Genomic DNA, 25,935 nt, shown 5'->3' with positions numbered 1-25,935 from the left:
AGAGACACCAGCGAGCTGAGTAGTTGCTGTGCTGTGTGTGGGCTCTGTCTGGATTAGTCCAGCCTGACTCCTCCCTGCCCCACCCTCTCCCTCTCTCCCTCCCTCCCTCCTTCCCTCTCTCTTTCTCTCTTCAGCGATACATGTGCAAGGAGAGACTGTGACGCAGCCATTCCAAAGTGTGAGCCAAAGGCACACAGACAGCACTGATCCTACTCCCTATACTCCACAGGGGCACACCAGACCCAGAGAAGAACACCTTATCTATAACACACACCGGCTGCTAAACTTCCAGAGGTCCGGCTGTGAAGACCACCAGGAGGCTTCCACTCACAACCTCCCACTCCCACTAAGGTAAGACAAAGGCGTTTTAGCTCTGGTTGCACTTTGACTGACAGTTGTGAATGTGAGCCCACACTAACAGAGATGAGAGAATCGGTTCCTGCTTGTACCTTGATCTTGACGGCTACAGTGTACAGTTGAAATGTAATTTCACTTTCATTGTTGACCGGTTGGGGGCGTGGGATAACAACTCGGCTGGGACCTTTTTAAAGTATATGTCATTCAGTGTAGGTTACTGAAATGCATGGTTATTGGGGAAAGTTACTCTTTCCAAAAGTACCTCATTATCTATGGAAAGGACTTGACATGTTGTACATTATATGGAGTGTTAAGGTGTTCACATTTATCAGTTACTTATTTATCGTATGTGCTGTATCATTGCACGAGTAATGAAATAATTTCATCTATCTGTTATTGAGTGATTCCTCACGAAACCCAGACAAAAAAAGACCATGATTTTGGGGATTTTCACAAAATGTAATCCATACAATAGTCCTTTGGAAGAAGGATTGTTGACGTACACTGAGTGTACAAAACATTAGGGACACCTGCTCTTTCCATGACTGACCAGGTGAAAGGGCGGCAGGTAGCTTAGTGGGTAAGAGCGTTGTGCCAGTAACCGAAAGGTCGCTGGTTCTAATCCCCGAGCCGACTAGGTGAAAAAATCTGTCGATGTGCCATTAAGCAAGGCACTTAACCCTAATTGCTCATGTAAGTCGCTCTGGATAAGAGCGTCTGCTAAATGACTAAAATGTAAAAAAATAAATCTCTTATTGATGTCACCTGTTAAATCCACTTCAATCAGTGTAGTTGAAGGGGAGGAGACGAGTTAAAGAAGGATTTTTAAGCCTCAAGACAATTGAGATATGGATTGTGTATGTGTGCCATTCAGAGGGTGAATGGGCAAGACAAAATATTTAAGTTCCTTTGAATGGGGTATGGTAGTAGGTGCCAGGCGCACCGGTTTGAGTGTGTCAAGAACTGCAATGCTGCTGGGCTTTTCACGCTTAAGTTTCCTGTGTGTATCAAGAACGGCCCACCACCCAAAGGACATCCAGCCAACTTGACACAACTGTGGGAAGCATTGGAGTCAACATGGGCCAGCATCCCTGTGGAACGCTTTCAACACCTTGTAGAGTCCATGCCCTGACGAATTGAGGCTGTTCTGAGGTCAAAAGGGGGTGCAACTCAATATTAGGAAGGTGTTCCTAATGTTTGGTACACTATGTGTATTAGAAATGTGTATCTAAAAGCATAATTGAGAAATAATTAATCAAAGTTGGCTTATTTATGACATTTTGGGCTTACCAAGTTATCCTTTAAGACTCCATTATGTTTCAGCTGTAGACGTTACAAAGTAAAAATTGGTGACATATGAAGCTTTTCAGCTTGCTCTGTAATATGAGTAGTATTTAGAGATGTATATATTTTTTAAATATGAATATATAATTTTTTATATTGCTTATTGTCAATATATTGTAGAACATAATATACTCTACGGCCATATCAAAGTTCCAGAGTGGAATCTAAGCTCGTTTTTTGGCCTTCAAAAGCCTTTCATCCAGTACCTTCTGACAGTCATTGCACTGCTGCCTCTGCCTGTCTAAACATTGAGACAGTGGTTCTTCATCTCCTAATCAGGGCAATCTGCTGTGTTTATTTATGTAGTGAGTCAAGGCTGTGGTATAATGACTGAGGTTTAAGGCAAGCCGAATGTAAGTCGAAGGAGACAACCATCGGACAGATCTCTCAGAATTAATGACTCTGGCATAATTAGCAGGCTGTTAGTACTTCTTCACTCTGTCTCAACAAGCAGTTGGCCGACAAGGGAGATGATGCAGCTATTCTTTGCTTGTATAATGTTTGTTCATTGTTTTGTATGCTTCTGTAGTTCTTGAATACATATTTTGTATATTATCGTAATTGCCTGTTCACTGTGCAGACGCCAGACGGTGGGAATTTCACTTGCTCAGGAGAGAGCTAAAGTTGCTTAACCACCCAAACAGCAATTTATTAAGGCTTCTGATAGTGGGAGAGATGCATAGCTGTTACACGCCTAAACCCCACCCCCCTCCTCCTTTACTATTTTCATGCAAACTCACATGGTTCCCTCAGGCTTCACTATACTTGTTCTAACATCTTCTGTATCTTATGTTAATTAATTCATCCTTCCCTCCACAGCCTGTCTCCCAGATAACCACCTGAACCACCTGCTGGATGTCCACTATGGAAACTCCGGGTCAGAAACGAACCAGCCGTGGCGGAGGCACCACTCCGCTCTCCCCAACCCGTATCTCCCGCCTGCAGGAGAAGGACGACCTATGCAACCTCAACGACCGGCTGGCCGTCTACATCGACAAGGTGCGCTCGCTGGAGGTAGAGAACGCTGGGCTGCGGCTGCGCATCACCGAGTCTGAGACCGAGATCAGCCGTGAGGTGACGGGCATGAAGGCGGCCTATGAGACGGAGCTCGCCGACGCCCGCAAGACCCTCGACTCGGTGGCCAAGGAGCGCGCCCGACTGCAGCTGGAGCTAGGCAAAGTCAAGGAGGAGTACAAGGAGCTCAAAGTCAGGTAGGACACATTAGGTTGGCAGGGTTTCCCCTATAGGTTAGTTTTCCGTAGGCAGCATGCAAAGGCTGCAAACACCAAAATGTTCAATTGAATTGAGGCCAAATGTTCACGTTGGGGGGTAAGAGAGCTAGCGAAGATGGGGTGGCAGGAGTATTATTAGGGGAAACACTGGGATGGGGACGGAAAGGCAGGAGGTTTATGGGTAATCTTTTATCTGAATGTGGTGTCATAAAGTGAGTCTATTGTAAGTATCTGGCCGAGGGACACATTGGGTTCTGGCCAAGGGACTAATTCATTTAGTCTGAATTTGAAAGTGATTGTGCTTCAGCATGTAATCTCACTGACACACATCAATAACACACATTTACCTGCCTACAACCTCCTACATGATGATAGGGAGGGGCATATTCAAACCAGAGGACGAGACACCATCTCATTTCATTACACATAATTAGTGGTAACATTATTTCCCTGGACTGGCTCTGACTCATCAACCAGTGCAGGTCTGCTCTTACTCCAGTCCTTCACTACAGTCATTCTCAATGAAGTAGATTTCCACTACTACAGTATGTTCCACTCTCTCTTCCAAACCATAAGTACACCAGCCTTGAAGCCATTTTCAGTATGCTGGTACATTTGTCAGAGTGTTGATCAGACAAGCCTTTAGTAATAAATAATTGAATTGAACCCATTGCAACCTTTAATTCCAAGGCAGTTTGCCACTGAGGGTGTGATTGGTAGTGCTTCTAATCCACACCTGGGTGATGCAACATTCATTTTGCACCAGAATGTACACTACCTATTAGTTCAACTCCAACTTCTAAAATATTTTAGAAAGAGGTGTGGAGAGCGACATGCCTGACATCAGTTGAGTACATTCCTGGTGGTTTTCAGCAGGTTGGGTAGTAAATACTGTATTCCCCCACACGGGGCCACGCCCCTGACAAACAGCTCGCTCTGTTTAGCTTGATTTACGAGTGTAATGACACAATCTCACGCATGCAATTCGTTGTTACGCAACGCTTTTCAATCAAAGCCTTTCCAGGTTAAGATAAAACATGCTTTAATCCAAACTCTGGTGTTGTAAGCGCCATACTCCAACCAACTGAGCCATCTGAACTGGCTGGGCAGGTTAGTTAGACCTTGGGGAGAATGTTAAAGGTATCTGTCTACCAGAGTTCAGTGGGTAAATGTGTCCACAGACAGAAAATAGCACAGAACTCTCTCTCCCACTAGCAGGCAGCAGCCTGCAATGACTCCACAGGAATGTTTGGAGTGCGTCTGAGAAAATGAAAGACAATTGAAAGTATTAGTTGTATTTACTTATTATTTTACTCTCCTACTTTGTTTCTTTTAACGTACCATCATTTATGCATGGGGCTTCCCTCCAAAGGGAGTCGCAAACAGAGAATAGGAATATTTTTAAGCTATGCAAACACTGTCTTCAACAGCTTCTCATTGACATACCTCAGTGAGTTTCAACACCGTGCAATTGCAATGTTGAAGCAACGGCGTCTGTACAGAGAGGTGAGGGTGGAGTCTTACTAGTCCAACCATAGTGCCATTGTGTTTTCACTTGGTGAATGTTTCAATTGATGTTGGCAGTGTATCCGTCAAGATGAAATGTACAGTATATGGTGTGCCCGACGTTGCAGGTGAGGGTGTGGCTCTGGGGTAGGTTTGTGTTTCAGTGTCGACCTTGGTCAGGGTGTGGACTTGTGGATGTTGACTTGAGGGTGTTGAGTGATTTAGACTGTGTGAAGAAGTGGATGCATTTCAGAGTGTAGTGACTCTCTTTAAAAACCAAGTCAGTTTGGTGAGTGAATGGAATTTTACAGTTCACTTAAATTCTCTTTCCCATCGTGCCATAAGGTCCCTAGCTGAGTGAAAAATAGCAACAGCACCTATAACTATATTGCTTTCCAAAGGAAACCAATCATTTGTTACACATGTGGTGGAAATGTATCTCAGGCCCGTGTGGGCAGGCTCAGTCTCTTACTCTGCAGCTGGTGTGTTTTCCAGTGTTTGGTTGCCATGGCAGCCGGGGAGTCTTGATATGGGTGTGTGACAGGGTGGTGACTCAGAGGTTTTTCAAGGCTTTGGTTGTGGGAAGGGAAGGAGCTGCTGGCTGTGTCCTCTCCTTTAGGTCTGAACCTCTGGGGCAGAGCAGTGCATCATCTTTATTAATAGTTAATACGTATCATCTAGTTCCCTATCAACACCATGTTATTACCACTGGCTGGTGCCCTATGAGGGCTTGCAAGAATAATGCAAGTAAATGTAACTTTCTTATCAGAGACAGAGCAGTATACTGTCCCAGCAATGTGATTGACAAATAAACAGAAAGTGTGCATGTCCCTTTCAACAATATTGTTAGTCATTCAAATATTATAATGCCCCATTACTGTAGGCCCTACATGCTGTATAGCTTGTACATTATACAGAGCCAAGCCCTCTCTAGCCCTGTTTTGATGTGTGCTGCAACAGATGTAACTGTCACTTACTTTGACCTATGACTGTACACACCTGTTCATAGACATGCCATTGGGCCATGCCACACAGACGTCTTTGTGTCGCACATGCAACTCCCCTGAGGGCAGACCACCGCCGTTGGGCTACTGGGATGTAAACTGCTCGTCTATAACCCAGTCTAGCTTGTAAATGATTTGCCAGGGGGGATAAAAACAAACCTTATTTGGCTAAAGCATGTTCCACTGTTAGGATAGAGGAAGAATCGCTAGGCTAGAACACAAGCGGGGTAGCCTAAAATATCGACTGCTTAACTAAGACGCTGCTATGCTACAATATGATTTGCTAAGCTTCAACATGAGCCCCAAGGCTTGGCCCACACTCCCACATTCGTCAAGGTCTAGTCGAGTTATCCACTGTGAATGCTCCTCCTCTAGAACATAAGAGGGGCGGCGGACGCTAGTCTCGTGCCACAGTGCCTTCCATCTGTGCCAGTGGATGTGAAACAGGAGCATGTGTGGGGGAACCTGTTCCTGGTCGTCATTGGCAGGACAACCCCCTGTCTCCCCTCCCAGACAATGAATAGACGTCTGGATGAATAGACTGCTTTGTGTTGACAATATACTTTTGTCCAGTTTACAATGCGAATTATATTGTTAACCTGTTGCTTTTAAAACCTTTTTCTTCACACCTGGAAGTAAAGATGGTTCACTAATCTATTGCAGACTGTAAAACAAGTGATCATGATCAAAGGTGGTGGAGTAGGCTATATCATTGAGGGATTTCCAAAGTCAATAGCCGCGCCCATTTCCGGATTTCCAGAGTCTGTGTGTTTATTGAGCGCTTTTCCAAGGTTGCTGTGTGCCATACCTGTTGGCACAGAGTAACAGATCAGCGTAGCTAAGGGTGGGGCAGGACAGGAAAAGTATAACACAATGGATCATTTAAGATCTTCTAACACTTTGATGTTTTGTCTGTTTATTGTTTGTTTTGATGTTTTGTCTTTTTTAGATACTTCTAAATGTTCATTATAATTCATATGATTACAGTGTGAAGTATCCCAACATATTTCCTTTTTTACTTGTGTTTTCATTCCAATGACATGAATGATGGAACATCTGATAAGACGTCATTTGTCTTCTTTATGTACTGTAATGTATTTTGTGCTGAAGTGGCTGCCATGCCAACTTGTAGCACTTTGGGACTATCAGAGAACACAGCAGGAAGTACACTTATCATATAGCACAAACACATTTCCTTCATTAAGAAAGTTTGTTCTCACAGTTTCCTTTCCACACACACACACACACACACACACACACACACACACACACACACACAGTCTTGTACAGCTAACCTTGTGGGGACACAATTCAGTCCCATTCAAAATCCTATTTTCCCTAACCCGTACCCTAACCCTAGCTCCTAACCCTAAAACTAACCCTAGCTCCTAACCCTAACCCTAAACCTAATTCTAACACTAATTCTAACCTTAACCCTAAACCTCCTAGAAATAGCATTTGACCTTGTGGGGACCAACAAAATGTCCCCAGTTGGTCAAATGTTGGTTTGTTTACTATTCTTGTGTTCTGGTCCCAACAAGAATAGTTAAACACGTCCACACACACACAGCACATGTTTTACTATCTTTGTGGGGACCTAACATTTATTTCCATTCAAAATCCTATTTACCCTAAACCTAACCCCTAACCCAAATTGCAACCCTAAACCTAACCCCTAAGCTTCAAATAGCCTTTGTCATGGTGGGGGATTTCCGGTACCCACAAGGATAGTAATACAAGGAGGCTAATTGGTCTATTTTTAGGACCAAATATTTTCTAAACCCATAGTTTGGTTACCACTAGTAACCAAGGAGTATACTGCTACTTTTAGCTCAGGGAAACTCTAAACAATTTGCTGACGTGTAATGCACTCTACTTCCATTTAATCATGTGAATGTTTGGCGGGGCTGACACACAGCTGGACAATAGGAGGAACCCATTGAAGTCCATTTGTTATGCTAAAGTGTTTGAATGAAGTCCTTCTCCCCTAAAATGGACAATAGCAATGAATGATGATGTACCTAAGCTGTTCAAATACTCTGTGGTTCTGCACTCAAACATCCTCTCAATACAGGCTTTTGGCTCACAATCCCTCAGGATATGAATGTCTAAAGTCCACAATAGAAACAGGGAAAGTACACCAGAGAGAGAGAGAGAAATAGTTGGTGAACATCCTTAATTGTGCAGAACAGAACTTGAATTGAATAGAAGAAAAAACACTTTTTATTCAACAATGGTACAGTTCGTGAGGCACAAATAATCAATATTTGGTTTCTAAAACGCTCGCTCTTCATGGAACAAATAGAAACTCGACAGAGTGCAGCCGTTTTCCTCAGGGAAGAGATGTGTACCATGACAGTTTATTATACTCCAGCTTCTCCCAGGAGGTTTGGATCACCACTCTCTCTGTAAACTCCCTCGAGGGCAGCGTCATATTCTACCAGCATGTCCTCAGCCTGTATCATGTGACGCAGTGTGACCTTCTCAAGTTATACAGAACCAAGGGGGTCTGTCTGGACCGCAGGCTCCCTGGATTTGGGTGACACACTTTATTTTGGCCACAAATGAAACCTGTTGTTGTTTGACCTGCTATTAGAGACACAGGTATAGGCTTATTGAAAATGTGTAAGTATATTTAAATAATGTTATTGTAAAATGGTGTTTGTCTTCATGAACAACCAGTACTCTTTGTTTTCATGTCGCTGATTTATTATTGAGTGCATTTTACAGTGTTTACTGTGTCATTAGTAGTTATTTCAACTAGTTTATTGACTATAATATGCCATTTAGCAGACGCTTTATCCATGCGTGCATACATTTTTTTTTGTGTATGGGTGGTCCCGGGGATCGAACCCACTACCTTGGCGTTACAAGCGCCGTGCTCTACCAGCTGAGCTACAGAGGACTAGCAATGCATAGGTAGCTTGAGGGTTGACTGTACCAATGACTGTAGTTACACAACAATGTTAATAGTAGTTGTACAATTGATGGCTATTCTCATACATTGTTTTGTCTTTTAACTTAGTGTCTCCTAGGTCTAGTGGGAGTATACCTAGCCTGGTCCTGTGGCTACTCGCTCCACTAGCCCTAACAAAGTACATGGCAATGGAAAACAGATGCGCTAAGACTGTAAATGTGATGTCTGCTATATAGAGCTCTCTTTGTTGGAGTTTTGATAATTAAAGAGTAGTGTTTGGACTTTCGGTAGACCAGTACTGTGTTCCGAGAAGGCATTGATGGGCTGGAACGTGTGTGTGTGTGTGTGTGTGTGTGTATGTGTGTGTGTGTGTGTGTGTGTAGAGCAGTGTTTGGATCAGAGTTTCCATAACACTTTGATTCTATTCAGGACCCAGCCAAGCTGAATGAGTCATCCGCTCGCTAAAAGGGTAAATCACTTTACAGACACACACATTACATGTACACAAATGCAAATTAAAACACCCACACGTCTCAAAGTAAGTCACGCACACTCAACACACTGGGAAGTTCCCATTTGGTAGTGGATGAAGTGGGTGTGACCCCAAACTTCCTAATCTGGTCAGTAATGTAACTGCCAGTTGATGACCACAACTCTGAATGCTCATTAACTCCCAAGAACATTTGAGATTATCAATAAATCTGAAGCGTTTTCATTTCATTCAACAGAGCTTGATGTTTACATGGAGCATTTTGAGCATTCAGGAATACCTCCCAGATGTTTTGCATTTTGTGTCACTAACAATCACTCTTGTTTACTGGAGCCTATACAATCCAAGCTTTAAAATGATTATTGTGATGGTTAACCAGATGCAGGCCAATGTTGTCCAATGCACTGTTATAGACTACTCCTCAATGCAAGTGCTCATTATGGAAATGTTTACTGACATTTACATACCGTAGAGCAGAAGGGAACTCATCTTTACCTCTTAAAGCTGGAATATGTAACTTCTTGGGCAACCTGACCAAAATCACATAGAAATGTGTGTTATAGATCTGTCATTCTCATTGAAAGCAAGTCTAAGAAGCAGTAGATCTGTTCTATGTGTGCTACTTCTATGCTTCCTGTTCTTAAGTTTCATTTTTTCTCTTTTAGTTATGGAAAATACATTTCACAGCAGTTTAGATGGTACAATGATTCTCTACACTATACTTGCTTGTTTTGTCACAAACTGAAATTAGGCGAACTATTAGAATTTTAGCATCCAGGAAATGGCGGAGCGATTTCTGCTTAGTGCATCTAACAACAGTTTTGTGCTGTTACAGCCTTATTCCCATGGGCTAGAATAGGCTGTATTAGTTCCATAATGCTAACGTTAGCGCCACTCCCCATCTATTCACATGGCACCACAGCAGAGCTTTCATTGTAACTCAATGCAGCTGCATGGGGTAATAGGCCTCAGATCAGTTAAGCTCTGACTCTCTTCAGTGGTGTGTCCAGAACTTTTTGAATGGGGTGGCCAAGGTGGGACACAGACCCAGTTTAGGGGGACCATACCATTTTGAACCAGGATTTTTTTTCTCCAATTTAATTATGATGGTTCAATGCATTAAATCCTTCAGCTTAGGTTTGGTACATTTTCCCTGTTCAAATAAATCATAAATCAATTCCAAAAGTTTTGTTAGTGTTTGCATGGATTTTATATAAGGGTATTAGCATACAGCAGTAAATTGACTTGAAAGCGACATCCAGAGAGCAAATTATACCGTGACATTCGGGGGGTCTCTATTTTCTTTGCTCGACCTCCTATGTGTGCTTGCGCGTGCACAAATACATTTTTATCGGCATGTAATTTAACTGTAAAAATATATTCCCTTTTAATGTGTCATGAACACAACCAGTCTCATGATGTTCTCATCTGATTGGTAAACAAATTACTTCAAAAAGTAGATCAAGTAGGTTACCTGCACACGTTTGTCTACTCCAAAATAAGTCCAGCATCCGAACAGTGCACTGTGCACCCACCATTTGAATGGAAAGGGTTTTTACAAACGCCATAAGTGTTATGACATTCAGCCTACAAAGTCGCGTGTATTCATGTTTGCCAAGGGAAGCCAGGATTCCCCAAAAATTAACAATAAAAAAAGAAACAAACGTATAAAATGATTTCTCATTCGTGTCCAACTATCTTTCATAATTTTCATTCAATTCACCAGAGAAAGCATCCAAGAGAGGAAAACAGCGCCCCTCTGTCTTAGTATCTGTAGCCCATGTACCTGATGCAGTCTGGACATGTCATACTCTTTTTGGCCAGACAAGATCAGATACTTGGGCTACACATACTAAGACAGAGGGGCGCTGTTTCGCTCGCTCGGATGCTTTTTCCGGTGAGATGCTCGGTGCGCGTCTTATCAATACATTCAGAGACGACCTATCATCTCCGAATATATGGGGGGGCCATTGGGGTGGCCAACCATATTTCGGGGGGGTGGCGTGGCCACCCTGAGTTACCCCCTGGACACGCCACTGGCTCTGTTTGCTCTTTCAAAGCCAATCATACACTGTTTGTTGTTCATCTACATGGAGCGTATGTTCTACCAAGGTTGGCTACACCAATATTGAATGAAAAAGATAACTTTAGAAATGTATTTAAACTTTGATTTCAGTATGCAGTAGTTTGATTTCATGTTATCTCAATTTATTTAACTAGTGTTATCGTCTGAAATTTGACTGAAACTGATACAGGCTACTACATGTTTAAAAGACCTTTTAGAGGTGTAAGAATGTATATACATAGCTACATCATTTTCTGTGTGTAGGTAACACTCCTGACAGTTGAAGTATTATAGGACGAGTGTTACAAGTGGTAAAAGACAAGGACAAACTGGCTAACCTGTGTTATTTACATTTTACTCATTTAGCAGACGCTCTTATCCAGAGCGACTTACAGTTAGTGAGTGCATACATTTTCATACTGGCCCCCCGTGGGAAACGAACCCACAACCCTGGCGTTGCAAACCCCATGCTCTACCAACTGAGCTACACCTAATCAGGGCTAGATAATCAAATCAAACAACGATAGCTAGCACTTATGCCAACATGCAGACTGAATGAAAGGGCGCTGGGCTTCTGACTCATGTCATGGTGAATCACTAACTAATCATTATAAGCGGAACCAGGCCTGTGTCACTTACACACAAAGCCAGAGCTACATAAAAGGCCTTATCTGTGGGAGAGACGCTTTCTTTTCCTCATTGCTGGCCATGTGTTTGAATGGGGATATTATGGGAGGCACAAGCAGGGTCATGTTCAATTGACATGACAAGGGGAGAAAGCATTTCAAAATGGGGGGATTTTAGTTTTCTGTTTCAAAACGTTTTGTACCTACTGAGCATGACCCATGTATAGGATGTTTATGTGACATGAAATGGCCTCCTCTCCATATATCCCCCTCTCTCTCCTTGTCTATTTGAAACATACCAAGGAAGTTATCAGTCATGGGCACCATGATGTTGGTGGTGAAACACTAGAAACTCTATTCCCATCTGCCCATATGGATGTGGTGAGTGGGTGGCTTCTGGCTATGGCTGGGTTGTTTTCACCTTGTGATTTATCTCTCTTTCTCACACGCACGGAATGAAAACAATCCCTTCCATTGTATTTGATCCCAGAAGAGACATGATCATGTGCCAGCCTGTACTTTGTATTGTATTATGTTATTTTAATGTCAGAGTTGCGTAGCCCATTTGGAAGATCCCCATGTCCTCTTAACAGTGCTTCTAAATTATGTTCACATAAACAACCTTTAGTTGAAATAATACTATGACATACTTAAACATTTTGTTGAATCAATACAGAAGTAACAGTTGAACCAATCCATGGTCTGGACCCTGTTTGCACTACGACCCCATTATTCAACAGCCTTCCTTTTTCCCTCTGTATTCTCTGTTTCCTAAATGTACCACTTTGAAAATGGGATTGGAAAGGATTGCTATTAATAGGGATGGGAGCCCAAAGTTCGTCTTTAGGGACGGAGGACTGCCGGTAATTTCCAACGTCCAAGGAACCCCACCCACACGTGTTCACACATGTCAGCCAGGCGGGCGGGGCGTCGTTCCTTAGTAGCGCACCGTACCATACAGATCAATCAACCATTACAACTCCGTGCAGTGGAAGACTGTGTAGTAACACCGGAGAGGGAGGGGGTGATTACATTCTCATTCCTAACAGACCCCCTAATAGCACTGAGAGGCCAGAGGGCTTTTTGCACCGCCTGATTGACTGTGTGACTCCATTGAGATTTGGCCTTTCCCATTAGTGGGGTGATTTAGCATTGACCGCCTCACTACGGTATACTGTTAGCCTGCACTGATAGGGAAATGTCTGTTTACAAGATGGGGGAATGTAATTTACTGTGCGTAACAGAGTGAGAGTCAGAAAGTAGGTGTAGTAATAGAATGAGGGGACCAGAGGATGGGTGCACATACACACAGTATAGGAGCGTTCATAGTTGTCTATAATCATGCCGCTGTAGTAGTTATGTGTAAAAAGTAATTTGGACGTGAACTAATATATATCCCTAGTTAAAATGAACAGTGTCTAGTATTGTTCATATGCTTCCTATCCTTTAAAATATGATATAGAGTGCATGCAATGAATGATCTGTTTAACATCAACTTCATGGGAAACAGATACGATCTCTGGTTTCTGCCTGGTCTTCATAGTGAATCATTATTTAGCCGTTACTGCTGCCAGGACATTAGAAGCCTTTAAGACTATGTGGGTATTCCGCATGCTGCATCTGTCATATTGTAGTAATTATAGGCTAGATTTTCCACCAGGAGCCTAACAGGAAAGCTTTTCCAAATAGGCCTATAAGGGAGGAAAGCTTTTCGACAGAGTTTAGCTCTGAAATATGCTCAAAGTAAGCATCGGCAGTGAAAATTCTACATGTTTATCCATTCCATCCAAAATGTGGGGAAATGCCATACTTTAGGCCTGATGAGTAGGCCTCTGTTGTCATAGCAACGGCACAGCAAATCAGCCAGGATTGTGGGTTTTTCCTTTTTTTAAATATATTTTTTTATTTCTGGGGGGGGGCTCCATTCTCGTCATTGAGGTGGACAAAGATAGCAGTGAGTCACCCAAGAGTGGAGGCTGAACCAACACATTCCTCAGTTTATTATTCCTCCCCTTTCTCTCTCTCACACACACTCAACTAAACTGTCTTTCGGCAGTAGCTCTGCTGCTCTCTCTATGTATACTGGAAAACGTTTAGAGACAGAGCTCTTTGTCCTTTGCCCTTTAAGTCATGTGTGGGCTTTGATATAACACTGTTGTCACAACAGTAATCTCTCGTGGACAGATTCTCGTGGACAGATGAAACGGCAAGAATCTGTCAAGGCTCACATAAAATGATGTGATTACGAGCAGCAGTAGATCCTGGTTTTGGGTTTTCGTCGTTGATTACTTGGACGAATCAGGATTGAGCGAAGGCGGTGCTTAAACTGGTGCGGTGATTTTCAAGCCTGTGTGCGGATGATAAACGCTTTCCACTAGATTCCACAGCCACAAAGTCAAAATTGTCTGTACGTAAAAATTCATGAAAACTAAAATGTGTATCTTGGCCATGATAAACACGAGGGAAATTAGTGGAAGGGAGGGGTTTGGCCAAGAGTTTCCGTTTGCGAGGGAGGAGACTTCGCTTCCTTCCTTTGCAAAAAGGTAATCACAATTGTTAACGCCATTCCCCCCAGAAGTAAAACAGGAATTGACAAACTTTTTCGCAAGATAATTTTACTTCTGGGTAACCGGGATTATCACAACAGTAATGTGCACAGGAGAAACAGTTGGGCTACAGTGTGTTCAAAGCATCATCGACTTGCTCCTATTTGCAGCATATTTCTCTTATCTAAATCAGACCGTTAACTGTAGGCTTCCTTAACTCCTTTTCTTTACATGGTTTCTAGATGCCCGGATCAATGGCCTATGAATAATTGTGACAATTGAACACAACACACCCCACATGCTATAAATACAGTACACCGGTTTGGTTCTTTATCCCCTAAAATTCAGTTGTATAAACTGTCCACATCCAACACATGCTGTTTTGATAAACAGAATTCCATCCACACTGGTTTCTGAGGTGTGGTCCAAGTTTGGATTGATTCAAATGTAAACTTACTTCAAAGTGAATTTTGCTCTACAAATGTATTCAGTTTGCACACACACATTCTCTCCCTTTCACACATTCATGCTCAGGCATGAGATTCTCCAATGTCCTCCCATTGTTTACAGGTCATGCATTCCATTGAGTCGACATCCTGGAGCAAACAAATGCATTGCAGTCATAGATACACAGGCATTCACATTCAATATCATCCATATCCTCAACACTAGAGCTGATCAACAATGCCATTCATATTCATTATCACCTATATCCTCAGTACTACAGCTGATGAACAAAGTTACTGACACACATCACATCCAATATTGCCATACTCCGGTCATTCACATTCTATGTCATCACAGCCAGGCCTCCTGTATTACCATGTCCTATTACCATTCGATGTCACCTTCTACCAGCCATTCACATGCGATAATATCATATAAACTCAGCAAAAAAGGAAACGTCCCTTTTTCAGGACCCTGTCTTTCAAAGATAATTTGTAAAAATCCAAATAACTTCACAGATCTTCATTGTAAAGGGTTTAAACAGTTTCCCATGCTTGTTCAATGAACCATAAACAATTAATGAACATGCACCTGTGGAACGGTCGTTAAGACACTAACAGCTTACAGACGATAGGCAATTAAGGTCGCAGTTATTAAAACTTAGGACACTAAAGAAGCCTTTCTACTGACTCTGAAAAACACCAAAAGAAAGATGCCCAGGGTCCCTGCTCATCTGCGTGAACGTGCCTTAGGCATGCTGCAAGGAGGCATAAGGACTGCAGATGTGGCCAGGGCAATAAATTGCAATGTCCGTACTGTGAGACGCCTAAGACAGCGCTACAGGGAGACAGGACGGACAGCTGATCGTCCTCGCAGTGGCAGACCACGTGTAACAACACCTGCACAGGATCGGCACATCCGAACATCACACCTGCGGGACAGGTACAGGATGGCAACAACAACTGCCCAAGTTACACCAGGAATGCACAATCCCTCCATCAGTGCTCAGACTGTCCGCAATAGGCTTTGAGAGGCTGGACTGAGGGCTTGTAGGCCTGTTGTAAGGCAGATCCTCACCAGACATCACCGGCAACAATGTCGCCTATGGGCATAAACCCACCGTCACTGGAACAGACAGGACTGGCAAAAAGTGCTCTTCACTGACGAGTCGCGGTTTTGTCTCACCAGGGGTGATGGTCGGATTCGCGTTTATCGTCGAAGGAATGAGTGTTACACCGAGGCCTTTACTCTGGAACGGGATTGATTTGGAGGTGGAGGGTCCGTCATGGTCTGGGGCAGTGTGTCACAGCATCATCGGACTGAGCTTGTTGTCATTGCAGGCAATCTCAACGCTGTGCGTTACAGGGAAGACATCCTCCTCCCTCATGTGGTACCCTTCCTGCAGGTTCATCCTGACATGACCCTCCAGCATGACAATGCCACCAGCCATACTGCTCGTTCTGTGCATGATTTCCTGCAAGACAGGAATGTCAGTGTTCTGCCATGGCCAGCGAAGAGCCCAGATCTCAATCATATTGAGCACGTCTGGGACCTGTTGGATCGGAGGGTGAGGGCTAGGGCCATTCCCCCCTGAAATGTCCGGGAATTTGCAGTTGCCTTGATGGAAGAGTGGGGTAACATTTCACAGCAAGAACTGGCAAATCTGGTGCAGTCCATGAGGAGGAGCTGCACTGCAGTACTTAATGCAGCTGGGGACCACACCAGATACTGACTGTTACTTTTGATTTTGATCCCCCCTTTGTTCAGGGACACATCATTCCATTTCTGTTAGTCACATGTCTGTGGAACTTGTTCAGTTTATGTCTCAGTTGTTGAATCTTGTTGTGTTCATACAAATATTTAAACATGTTAAGTTTGCTGAAAATAACAGTTGACAGTGAGAGGATGTTTCTTTTTTTGCTGAGTTTACATGCTTATTATTTACATTCTATATCACCATAGATTCAGTACTAGAGCTGATCCACATAGCCCACTAGCCATAATAAATGGCCCACCACCCACACACAAGCTACCGTTCTAGAGGCATTAATGTCGCCCCAGCATGAAATGTTTAGATGTCTTATTTAAACACTAAAAATGTCTGGACACAAGCGCTTTACTGTTCCAACTCAGTGTGCAAGTTAGGCTATACACACATGCAGACACACAAACTCACTCACACCTCATAACACAGGACTAACAGCCCTACGTTGGGTTATTCTGGGTTCTCCCATGTCTATTATATTTTAATGACTATTTTAAAATATTCCACACAAACAACACCCTCCTAACCACTGGAACAGTGAGAACTTCATTAGGGCCACAGTTAGGCTATAAGCCAGAGGGAACTTGGCCCCACCAAAGGTGGTTAAACGTAACAAATATTGTTGAACGTAGGTTGTAAAAATGACAATAACAGTATAGTAACTGCGGTTTCATTTGCCCCCAGTCACTAAGCTGTCTGTCTTGATTAACTTGTTTTTGATTGAAAGATTGCTGTTTAGTGGGATATGTCTTATGCCTTCCCAAGTACCTGCGTGTATGAGGGCCTGTGTGAGTATCTATGACATAAGAGCTAGGCCTTTCTAAAATAGTGACTCTTATTGCAGTTCAGTGGAAATATTTCAGCACAGGAGCCAGCCGGAAAGAATTCCTTTCTTCTTAGCGCTCTCTTCCAGATAAAAAGCCTCTCACCTCTCCCTGTCTGGCCTGTCCGGCTACAGTACCAACACATTCCTCACATGACTCCTTGTTCATGTCCCACTGAGCTCTCCTGTGTGTCACTGTCAGTCAGGCTTATCAGTACAAGCTGTTAGACTGATCCTCTCCATCCACACAGGTGGAAAATAAGCTAAATATGACCCCAGTGTCGGTCATAAAGTCTAATGAGTAGAGCCCAATCAAATCTACACAGGGATAGAGTTTCCTTAAGCCACTCGAAATTAAGAATACTGGTTTAATTAATTCAGATCAAACTAGGCAGTGTACTGCTACATGTATAGCTAAGTTATTATTTATTAAATATGCAGACAATGTTTTTAATGGACCCTTTCTACATACTAATATGCCTCTGTACATTGTAATTGCTGGATCTTGTCCATCATCACTGTAATATATGTATGGGTGTTTGTGTTCCTGTGCATGAAGGATGTTATTTGTAAGTCGCTCTGGATAAGAGCGTCTGCTAAATGACGTAAATGTAAATGTTATTGGGTCTTTGTTTTCATGCAAATGGTTATGTCTGTGGATGGTGCTGGTGCTGGTAAATGGGGTTGGATGCCACCTGTTAGTCCATCAATCACTCTCTGGGCCTTTGTGAAATCTGAGATGGGACAAGGGCTAGTCAGTGTGTGGCAGAGCATAATTCTACTCCATTGTAGACGGTATGTGTGTTCTTGTGTTCTAGGCTATACGGGCGTTTCCATATAGTTCTGATTTTCTGTGTCTTTTATTGAATTCATGCATACATTTGGATGAAAGAGGTTGTTTTAGGCTGGCAGTGGCTGGGGGAGCATGAGGGCTGAGTGGTGGGTTAGTGGTCTGGAAGCCATATCCCAAGCAGATGGGCGTCATTAGTGACAATGAACATTGAACTACAGGGGCCAAATGTAATAACGGGGAATCTATTTCCTGCTTGGCTTTCACTGTGCGCCAGCCAAACTGGTATGAAGCTCAAGTAAGCACTTTCTCTTCGTCTTCTGTTGTTTTGGCTATATCGTGTTTCCACGGTCCGAGTCCAAGTTTCTGTTTTTTTGCGACTACTGCAAATTGATGCCTGCTTTAGAGGTCTGACAAAAAAAACACGCACATGCAAACAAATGTGAATGCTTTTGATTTAAGCCTTTTCCAGACTATTCTCTGCTTTACTCGTAGAGAACAGGCTACTCTGGTGAATAGTACTCGTTTAATAAAGTTAGATCAAAGCTGAATCAATGTCTGCAAGATCACATAATGATAGTATTCTACATAACAGAACCGATTATAATAGTATTACGTTACTGTAAGAACAAAACACCAACGCATTTTTCTCTCGTGGCCAAAACTCAAACGCGTGTGGCGCTAGGTAAAATACACAAGTAGGCTATGCTATAGTTTCTTAACACCATCTTTTCTCAAATTCGCTCTGTACATCATTCAAAACAACACACTAGGCTACTTCGAAACAACACTGTATAACTCAAGATCTAAATGCATATCCCCATGAAACTGATTGAGCTCAAATTGTTGGTATGCAGATGGTAAAACTTAAAGAATGATCATTCACGATTGACAGTGAGAAATGTGAAGGGAAGGAGACCACAAAAATGTGTGCATAAAGAAACGAAGGAGCATAACGTGATCTGCAGGTGCAGAAGCTTCAGGAACTATAGTCCATGGGAAAAAAGGTCAGGGAAAAGTTGGATCTGCAGCCACTCCATTTGATTTAACTGGGATTCCCTCAGGAGTGCCTATGTTGGCCTTTGTTTAGAACAAGGGTGAGCTTGATTCAATTATGTTCCGGTCAATTCATTTTATTGCAATGCAATATGATTTGAGTTCAGTTAGGGACAGCTCAAGGCATTCATGATTCTTTCACAGGTAGTGAGTATGTTATCCCAGAATCGGAACCAATGTGGATAATGTTTGTCAATAGGAAGTTGATGCACAGAGGTTACTAGACAGTTTGATGCTTTGTAAGAGCCTAAATGCATAACAGCTTTTATTGTAATCATACTGCATTAGACCCAAGTTGCTCAAACACCGACAGTGTTAGTGAAACAGGAAACTGATATATTTAACTACCTGTCTCAACAGAAATGGGAAGAAGGAGTCGGACCTGGAGGCTGCTCTGGCCCGGCTGAGGGATTTAGAGGCTCTGTTGAACTCTAAAGATGCCTCCCTGTCCACCGCCCTGGGGGAGAAACGCTCTCTAGATGCTGAGGTCAGGGACCTGAAGGCCCAGCTAGCCAAGGTAAGAGACTAGTGGTAAAGACCTAATGGATAACTGTGACAACTCTGAATTCTACACATACTGCATACTCGCTCCTCAGGGACAGGGTTCAAACTGCATATGATTGGATGAAAAAAAACTCTATTTTTTTCTTCCATTGTATATAAAGAAAAATGGTTACATTTAAAGAACTATCAATTGTGAATATGATTTTTGGGTAAGTGCTGTAACAAGTTCAGTGCATCATCATGGATCGTTCTCAATGAACTCCGAAATGAATATAGACCGAATAATATTTATTTGCCACCTTTTGGTCACGTAAGTGAACTACAGTTTCACCCAGTCATGAGTTGACATCCTACATGCAACTCCTCTATTCCTCCTTGACAAAGAGATTGATAACTAGACAGTTGATTTCCGATCAACAAATTAGTCATATCTAATCTAACATAACCCTAAAGATAATCATCCAACTTTAACCTCTCTGTCCCTTAGCTGGAGACTGGTCTGAGCGATGCTAAGAAGCAGCTTCAGGATGAGATGCTGAGGAGAGTGGACGCTGAGAACCGCCTGCAGACCCTCAAGGAAGAACTGCAGTTCCAGAAGAACATCTACGGAGAGGTGAGACTCACTCTCTCTCTCTCTCTCTCTTACCTCACACTCTTACCCTCTATCTTGCCTTTTCTCCTTTTCTTCCTTTACGCCTCTCTCTACCTCACTCTCTTTTTCTCTCTCTCTTCTCTTGTTATTTTTGTCTTTCTTTCTTTCTTTCTTTCTTTCTTTCTTTCTTTCTTTCTTTCTTTCTTTCTTTCTTTCTTTCTTTCTTTCTTTCTTTCTTTCTTTCTTTCTTTCTTTCTTTCTTTCTTTCTTTCTTTCTTTCTTTCTTTCTTTCTTTCTTTCTTTCTTTCTTTCTTTCTTTCTTTCTTTCTTTCTTTCTTTCTTTCTTTCTTTCTTTCTTTCTCTTCACTAGCCTTGTAAACCAGACTGATGGAACACCGAGATCAGTCTGGTTTATTAGGTTACCTCTTCTATAACTCAGGTATGCCTGTACCGTCTATCTCCCTGCAGGAGCTGAGGGAGTCCAAGCGCAGGCACGAGTCTCGCATGGTGGAGATTGACAGTGCAGGAACAAAGCAGGATTACGAGAGTAAGCTGGCCGAGGCCCTGATGGAGCTGAGAGCCCAGCACGAGGAGCAGGTCCGCATCTACAAGGACGAGATCGAGAAGACCTACAACTCCAAGGTAGGGAGCACAACCCACAGGTCCACACTGCCAGCTCGAACGTGGACTAGAAGTAGATCAGTTCAAATCAGTAGTGTTATTTCATTTTAATTTCACTAAGCTGTCCATCCAGTTGAATTCGGTAGGACTGTCCATGCATCATTCAACATCCTTTCACTGGCCCAGTGCCAACCTAGCACAGACACATGGTTTCGTTCTGACCTCTGGCCCTGTGTGTGTCTCAGCTGGAGAACGCCCGTCACTCTGCAGACAGGAACAGCACCCTGGTGGGGGCGGCCCACGAGGAGCTGCAGCAGACCCGCGTGCGGATGGAGGGCATGTCCTCCCAGCTCAGCCAGCTGCAGAAACAGGTACGGCTGCACCCTGTCCATCTGTCAATCACAGAAGTCTCTTACCGTATATCTCCGTACTGTGGAGGTCTGACAGCTGTAATCTTAGCTCTAGTGTTGGCTCTCTAATACAAAGTATTAGCACAGTTCATCTCATCTCTGTCAAATATGGCCATTTGGTTGGTCTAACCGGCGTATCAACCCTCTCTGTGTTAGCTGGCGGCAAGGGAGGCCAGGATGCGTGAGCTGGAGGAGTCTCTGGCCCGTGAGCGGGACATGATGCGCCGGCGCCTGGAGGACAAGGAGAAGGAGATGGGGGACATGCGCATGCGGATGCAGCAACAGCTGGATGAATACCAGGAGCTGCTGGACATCAAACTGGCCCTGGACATGGAGATCAGCGCCTACCGTAAACTGCTGGAGGGAGAGGAGGAGAGGTGAGGAGACATTACACATCATGCATATATACACACACACACACTAGATTCGTATCAACAATCTTTCTTCTCTGCCTCCTCCCAGACTGCGTCTGTCTCCCAGCCCTCCCCCAACCCGAGTCACCGTGTCCCGTACCACCGGCTCGGGCTCAGCACACACCCTTACCACCCGTACCTCCGGCTCAGGACACAGCCACAGCGCCCGCGTTTTCCAGTCCACCAGCGGCAGCCGCAACTCCTCAGGCACGGCCAGCGCCAAGAAGAGACGGCTCAATGACAACGACAGCGAGACCTCCAGCCTGGCGGGGGGCGCCGTGACCCGTACACGCATCATCCAGCAGGCCTCTGCTAGTGGCCGCGTCACCGTGGACGAGGTGGACCTGGAGGGGAAGTACGTCCGCCTCAGCAACAAGGCCAACGAGGTATGGAGTTAATCGGTCAGCTTGACATACAATGGGTGCTTTCTGCTACGATGCGTCGCATGCTTTCTGTTATATGGTAAAAACACCATGTTGGGTGATGTTGTAAAATGACTTTTCTACTTAGTGATTTTAGTTGACATTGGCTGAAACCGACTTAATGCTTATCTGTTCTCCTTCAGGACCAGCTCCTGGGCCACTGGCAGGTGAAGAGACAGGTGGGCACCAGCACCCCCATCGTCTACAAGTTCCCCCCCAAGTTCACCCTTAAGGCAGGACAGACCGTCACAGTGAGTAAAACCTTCATCATGTCTGCACTGTCATCAACTATGTTTGTGTTCAGTTTTTCGTACACGATGTTGAGAGAAGTGTGTATTCTAACAGTGAGCAGCACGTTTGTCACAATGTAGGCCTGTGTGTAAAGTATCTGTAGCATGTGATCAGGCCATAACAGACAGTCCTGTACCTCTTCCCTCTGTAGATTTGGGCTTCAGGAGCAGGTGGCACCCACAATCCCCCCTCAGACCTGGTGTGGAAGACCCAGAACTCATGGGGCAGCGGAGACCTGTTCCAAACCACCCTGGTCAGCGCCAATGGAGAGGTGAGACACACACGACACACGCACATGTTTGTAGTTGTCCCTTCCCATTGTCCCGTTGACTGTTCAGTCTTGCTCTTGGCAACATCATCCCACTTCCTACATTTTTGAATGCATGTGAGATTTGATCAATTACCTTACTCACGTCATAGCCAATTGACAAACTGACTGTTCTGCGCCTCTTTCCCACAGGAAATGGCACAGAGGAAAGTTACACGCACCCTGTTCCAGGAAGATGATGACGATGACGTGAGTCTCACTGTTTATGAAAGACGCAGGCTCAGGACGATAAATAAATAAATGACTCAAACTATACTTGCACTGTGAGGAAGGCTATTGAGCCAAAACATTGTTCATGTTTCAGATGAAAATAGGTTAAATTATGTAGAGTACTGATTTAGTCACCCAACAAGGCCAGGGGAGTGCAATGATACATCTAAAATACTTCTCTAAAGGGTGACAATAAAAATTGAAATACTTTGATTTACCCAGTGCTAAAAAGTGTAGGAACCACTGCCTCACAGTGGCTACAATTGGTATTTAACAGTAATGTTGGAACCTTCTGTTCTCTGTCTCCCTCTGCAGGGCAACCACAGCGCATGCGGTGTGGACAGTGAGTACAACCTGCGGAGCCGCACGGTGGTCTGTGGCTCGTGTGGCCAGCCGTCTGATAAGAGCTGTGTCACCTCAGGGGTGTCCAGCGGCTCCTGCTCCATCAGCAGTGGAGGAGGGGGTCTACCTGAGGGCCTGATGTCTCCCCTCTTTATAATGGGCAGCAACTCACCCAGACAGGTACTGTAGGACTCCATTATCTGTTTGATCATGTAGATCGTTTTAATGAAGACAAATGCATTTTAACCCACATTTTAAGACACCTAACACACTATTTCTGTTTCAAAGAACAAACACCCCCTCATTCTCTCTCTCACTCACATGCGCACAGCAACACTGTTATCCCAGTTTTCCTGTTTCTCAGGCTGTTATGACAACATCGCCTTCCTGTCCCCCTCACTTCCTCTAACCCCCCCCATATCACTTCCTGTCTTTCTCAGGGAGGTCCCAGACCGGAGAACTGCTCCATCATGTAAAACCAGGCAGGCACCACCTTACCTGGACAAGAACCTCCCACACCACACATGGATGGGAGACTCCTTTTTTTATTTGTTTATTACTTTTTACTTCCTTTGTTTCGTATATGATTGGTCCTATTTTGTATGACATAATCTGCAGGTTAGATTGGCTTTGGTGTTTGGAAAAGGGTTAGGAGCTGCGTATTCACTTCAGATATATGAGCTTGTATATTCGAGTTATATTGCATGTGGGCTGGGCAGATGCTTGCACTGTTTAGGGCCATATCTAGGGAGAGAGGCACAGAAAGCACCTTTAACCATTACAGTGGACTTTTGTGTCTCATGTCTAAGCTGTCAACACTAAATACGCACAGCAGCAAACCCTGTGGGGGCTGGAACCAGGGATCTCTGCCCTGGTATTCCCCATACACTACCATAGAATGTCCTGAATGTCACTTAATAGAGATGGAGTTGACCCCCTCAGACCCCTAGAGGATTATGGGTTTTTTGTATTAGACTGAGCGATGGGATGATGGGATTGGTCATTCTAAAGCCATAGTTACAGAGGAGCTCAAACTTGAAACTGCCATCAAGTGGTTTATATTTCTGAACACAAGGCGGTAGTTTTTTATGGAATGACATCTATAGTATTACTCATGAAACAATCAGACAACTATGGTGATATGGATAAAGGTTCCAAATTGTGACTTGTTTTCACAGGCTTGAAAGAGGTTCGTAGTTGTTAAAGAAAGGAAAGCAAACGAGATGAGCGCACAGATATGGGTACTGTATTGTAGTACTGTATTGTAAAGTTGAGGAAGGTCTTCATATGACCTCTAGAAAGAGTTTCCTCTTAGAGGCTGATAATCCTTGTCTGACCTCACCTTTGTCTTGTTTGAAAAAACAAAACAATTATGCCACACCTTTTTGTTTAGGTAGTTGTACTGTAGGGCAACTCATCAAGGCAGAAAAATATGATTTCTAGGGACTATTTTGTTGCATTTTGAATCTGAGATAATTGCCAAATGGATTATAGTAATGTTACTGTAACGTTCTATTATGATTCTGCATGTTAATGGATGAGGGAATGAGGCAGACTCTAAAGACAGAAATTGTCTGAGTTGGAAGTATGTTGATTTAAATGAAAGGACAATGCTTACCTTCTCATGACAGCAGTGCAACAGAATGTGTACATTCTGTACCTTTGTTTGTATCAGGTGTAGTGTCAGAAATAATGGGTTCAGATAGTTAGTAAGTAAGCCTTGCTAGAGCCTGAACGACCCATAGGGGTAGTTAGACTATATGGTATTATCTGGCCAAAAGTTTACTTTATTCATGAACTACAGTATGTTGCACTGGCAAATATGTTGGTGCCAATATTGCCTCATAGCATATTTTCAGTGTAATCAATTATTGTCTTCAATTACTGTTTATATTTACATGGTGCATAAGAACTCTCACTTTGACAATGTCAGAAAGAGTATTTACTAGAGAAGGAAACCTAAATGAAACTTAAACCATCCATTCCTCATGATATGATGCCAATTTCACATTGACTTATTTTGTCCTCTGTAATCATGTATTGTAGTCTTGAGACTATTGTCCAGAGGCCTCTCTCCCACTAAAGGATTATAATGGCTATGTTTTTCTGAGCTTAGTGGCTTTGCTTTTGGGCATGTTTTATACATTTTTGGGGGGGGTTGGGAGGAGGGGTATGAGAGCTTCTTATTTCTTTATAACTTTGTCAAGAACGAGCTACAATCATCTACAAAGCTTTATCCACTGCATATTAAGAGGCATGTACAGTAGTCTGGCAGCCTTTTATAGGATGTATAAGCAGTAAAGATTTTCTGAGAATACTTGATAGTTTTTGCAACATTGTTTTGTTTTTTGTACTTCATACACATTTCTATCACTACCAAATAGGAGAAAAGGTGATTATTCTCACTGTCCCATAAATACCTGAGAAAAGCTCAATATTCATTTTTTACTTGACCGATTCAGTTTAACTTTTGTCACTTTTTTCAGTATATTTCTTTTCTCAAGTGCCTTATTGATACCTGCTAGTGATAATTGAAAAGTATGTATTCTTCTTGCATTATGAAGTGTCAATTCCAAAGATATGTGGTATTTTGTCTTTAAAGACAATGGAATTTATAGATTTACAGAGTATGTAGGCTATATTTGCATATTTGTACGGAAATTGTCCTTGTACATAATGCTCAATTGAATTTGTAAGAAATGATTATGCCTAATATAGAAAAGCCATGCAATCCAAGTAGAATGTAGTAGTGATTTACTATTTTTTGCCTTTAAAATTATTTTCCCAACACATGCTCTCTTGTGGTTGACTTCTTAATCAAATTTAATCTGTGG

General features: G+C 43.2%; 1 protein-coding gene across 1 annotated transcript; it reads left to right on the top strand.

Moving 5' to 3' along the window:
- The first annotated feature begins 130 nt into the window (after positions 1-130).
- LOC311140362 (lamin-A-like) lies at positions 131-25,891 on the top strand. Its single transcript, XM_084175390.1, has 13 exons — positions 131-351; positions 2,521-2,912; positions 19,329-19,485; positions 19,960-20,085; positions 20,533-20,706; positions 20,931-21,056; positions 21,252-21,472; positions 21,558-21,894; positions 22,074-22,181; positions 22,373-22,492; positions 22,682-22,738; positions 23,075-23,281; positions 23,542-25,891. The coding sequence occupies exons 2-13, from the start codon at positions 2,557-2,559 to the stop codon at positions 23,575-23,577; spliced, it is 2,025 nt and encodes a 674-aa protein (XP_084031516.1). The 5' UTR covers positions 131-351; positions 2,521-2,556; the 3' UTR covers positions 23,578-25,891.
- The last annotated feature ends 44 nt before the right edge of the window (positions 25,892-25,935 follow it).

Source organism: Coregonus lavaretus (genome assembly GCF_964263955.1).
Source record: "Coregonus lavaretus genome assembly, chromosome: 13".
Taxonomy (NCBI): Eukaryota; Metazoa; Chordata; class Actinopteri; order Salmoniformes; family Salmonidae; genus Coregonus; species Coregonus lavaretus.
The sequence above is the reverse complement of the archived record's forward strand: the minus strand, read 5'-3'. Positions and strand labels throughout refer to the sequence as shown.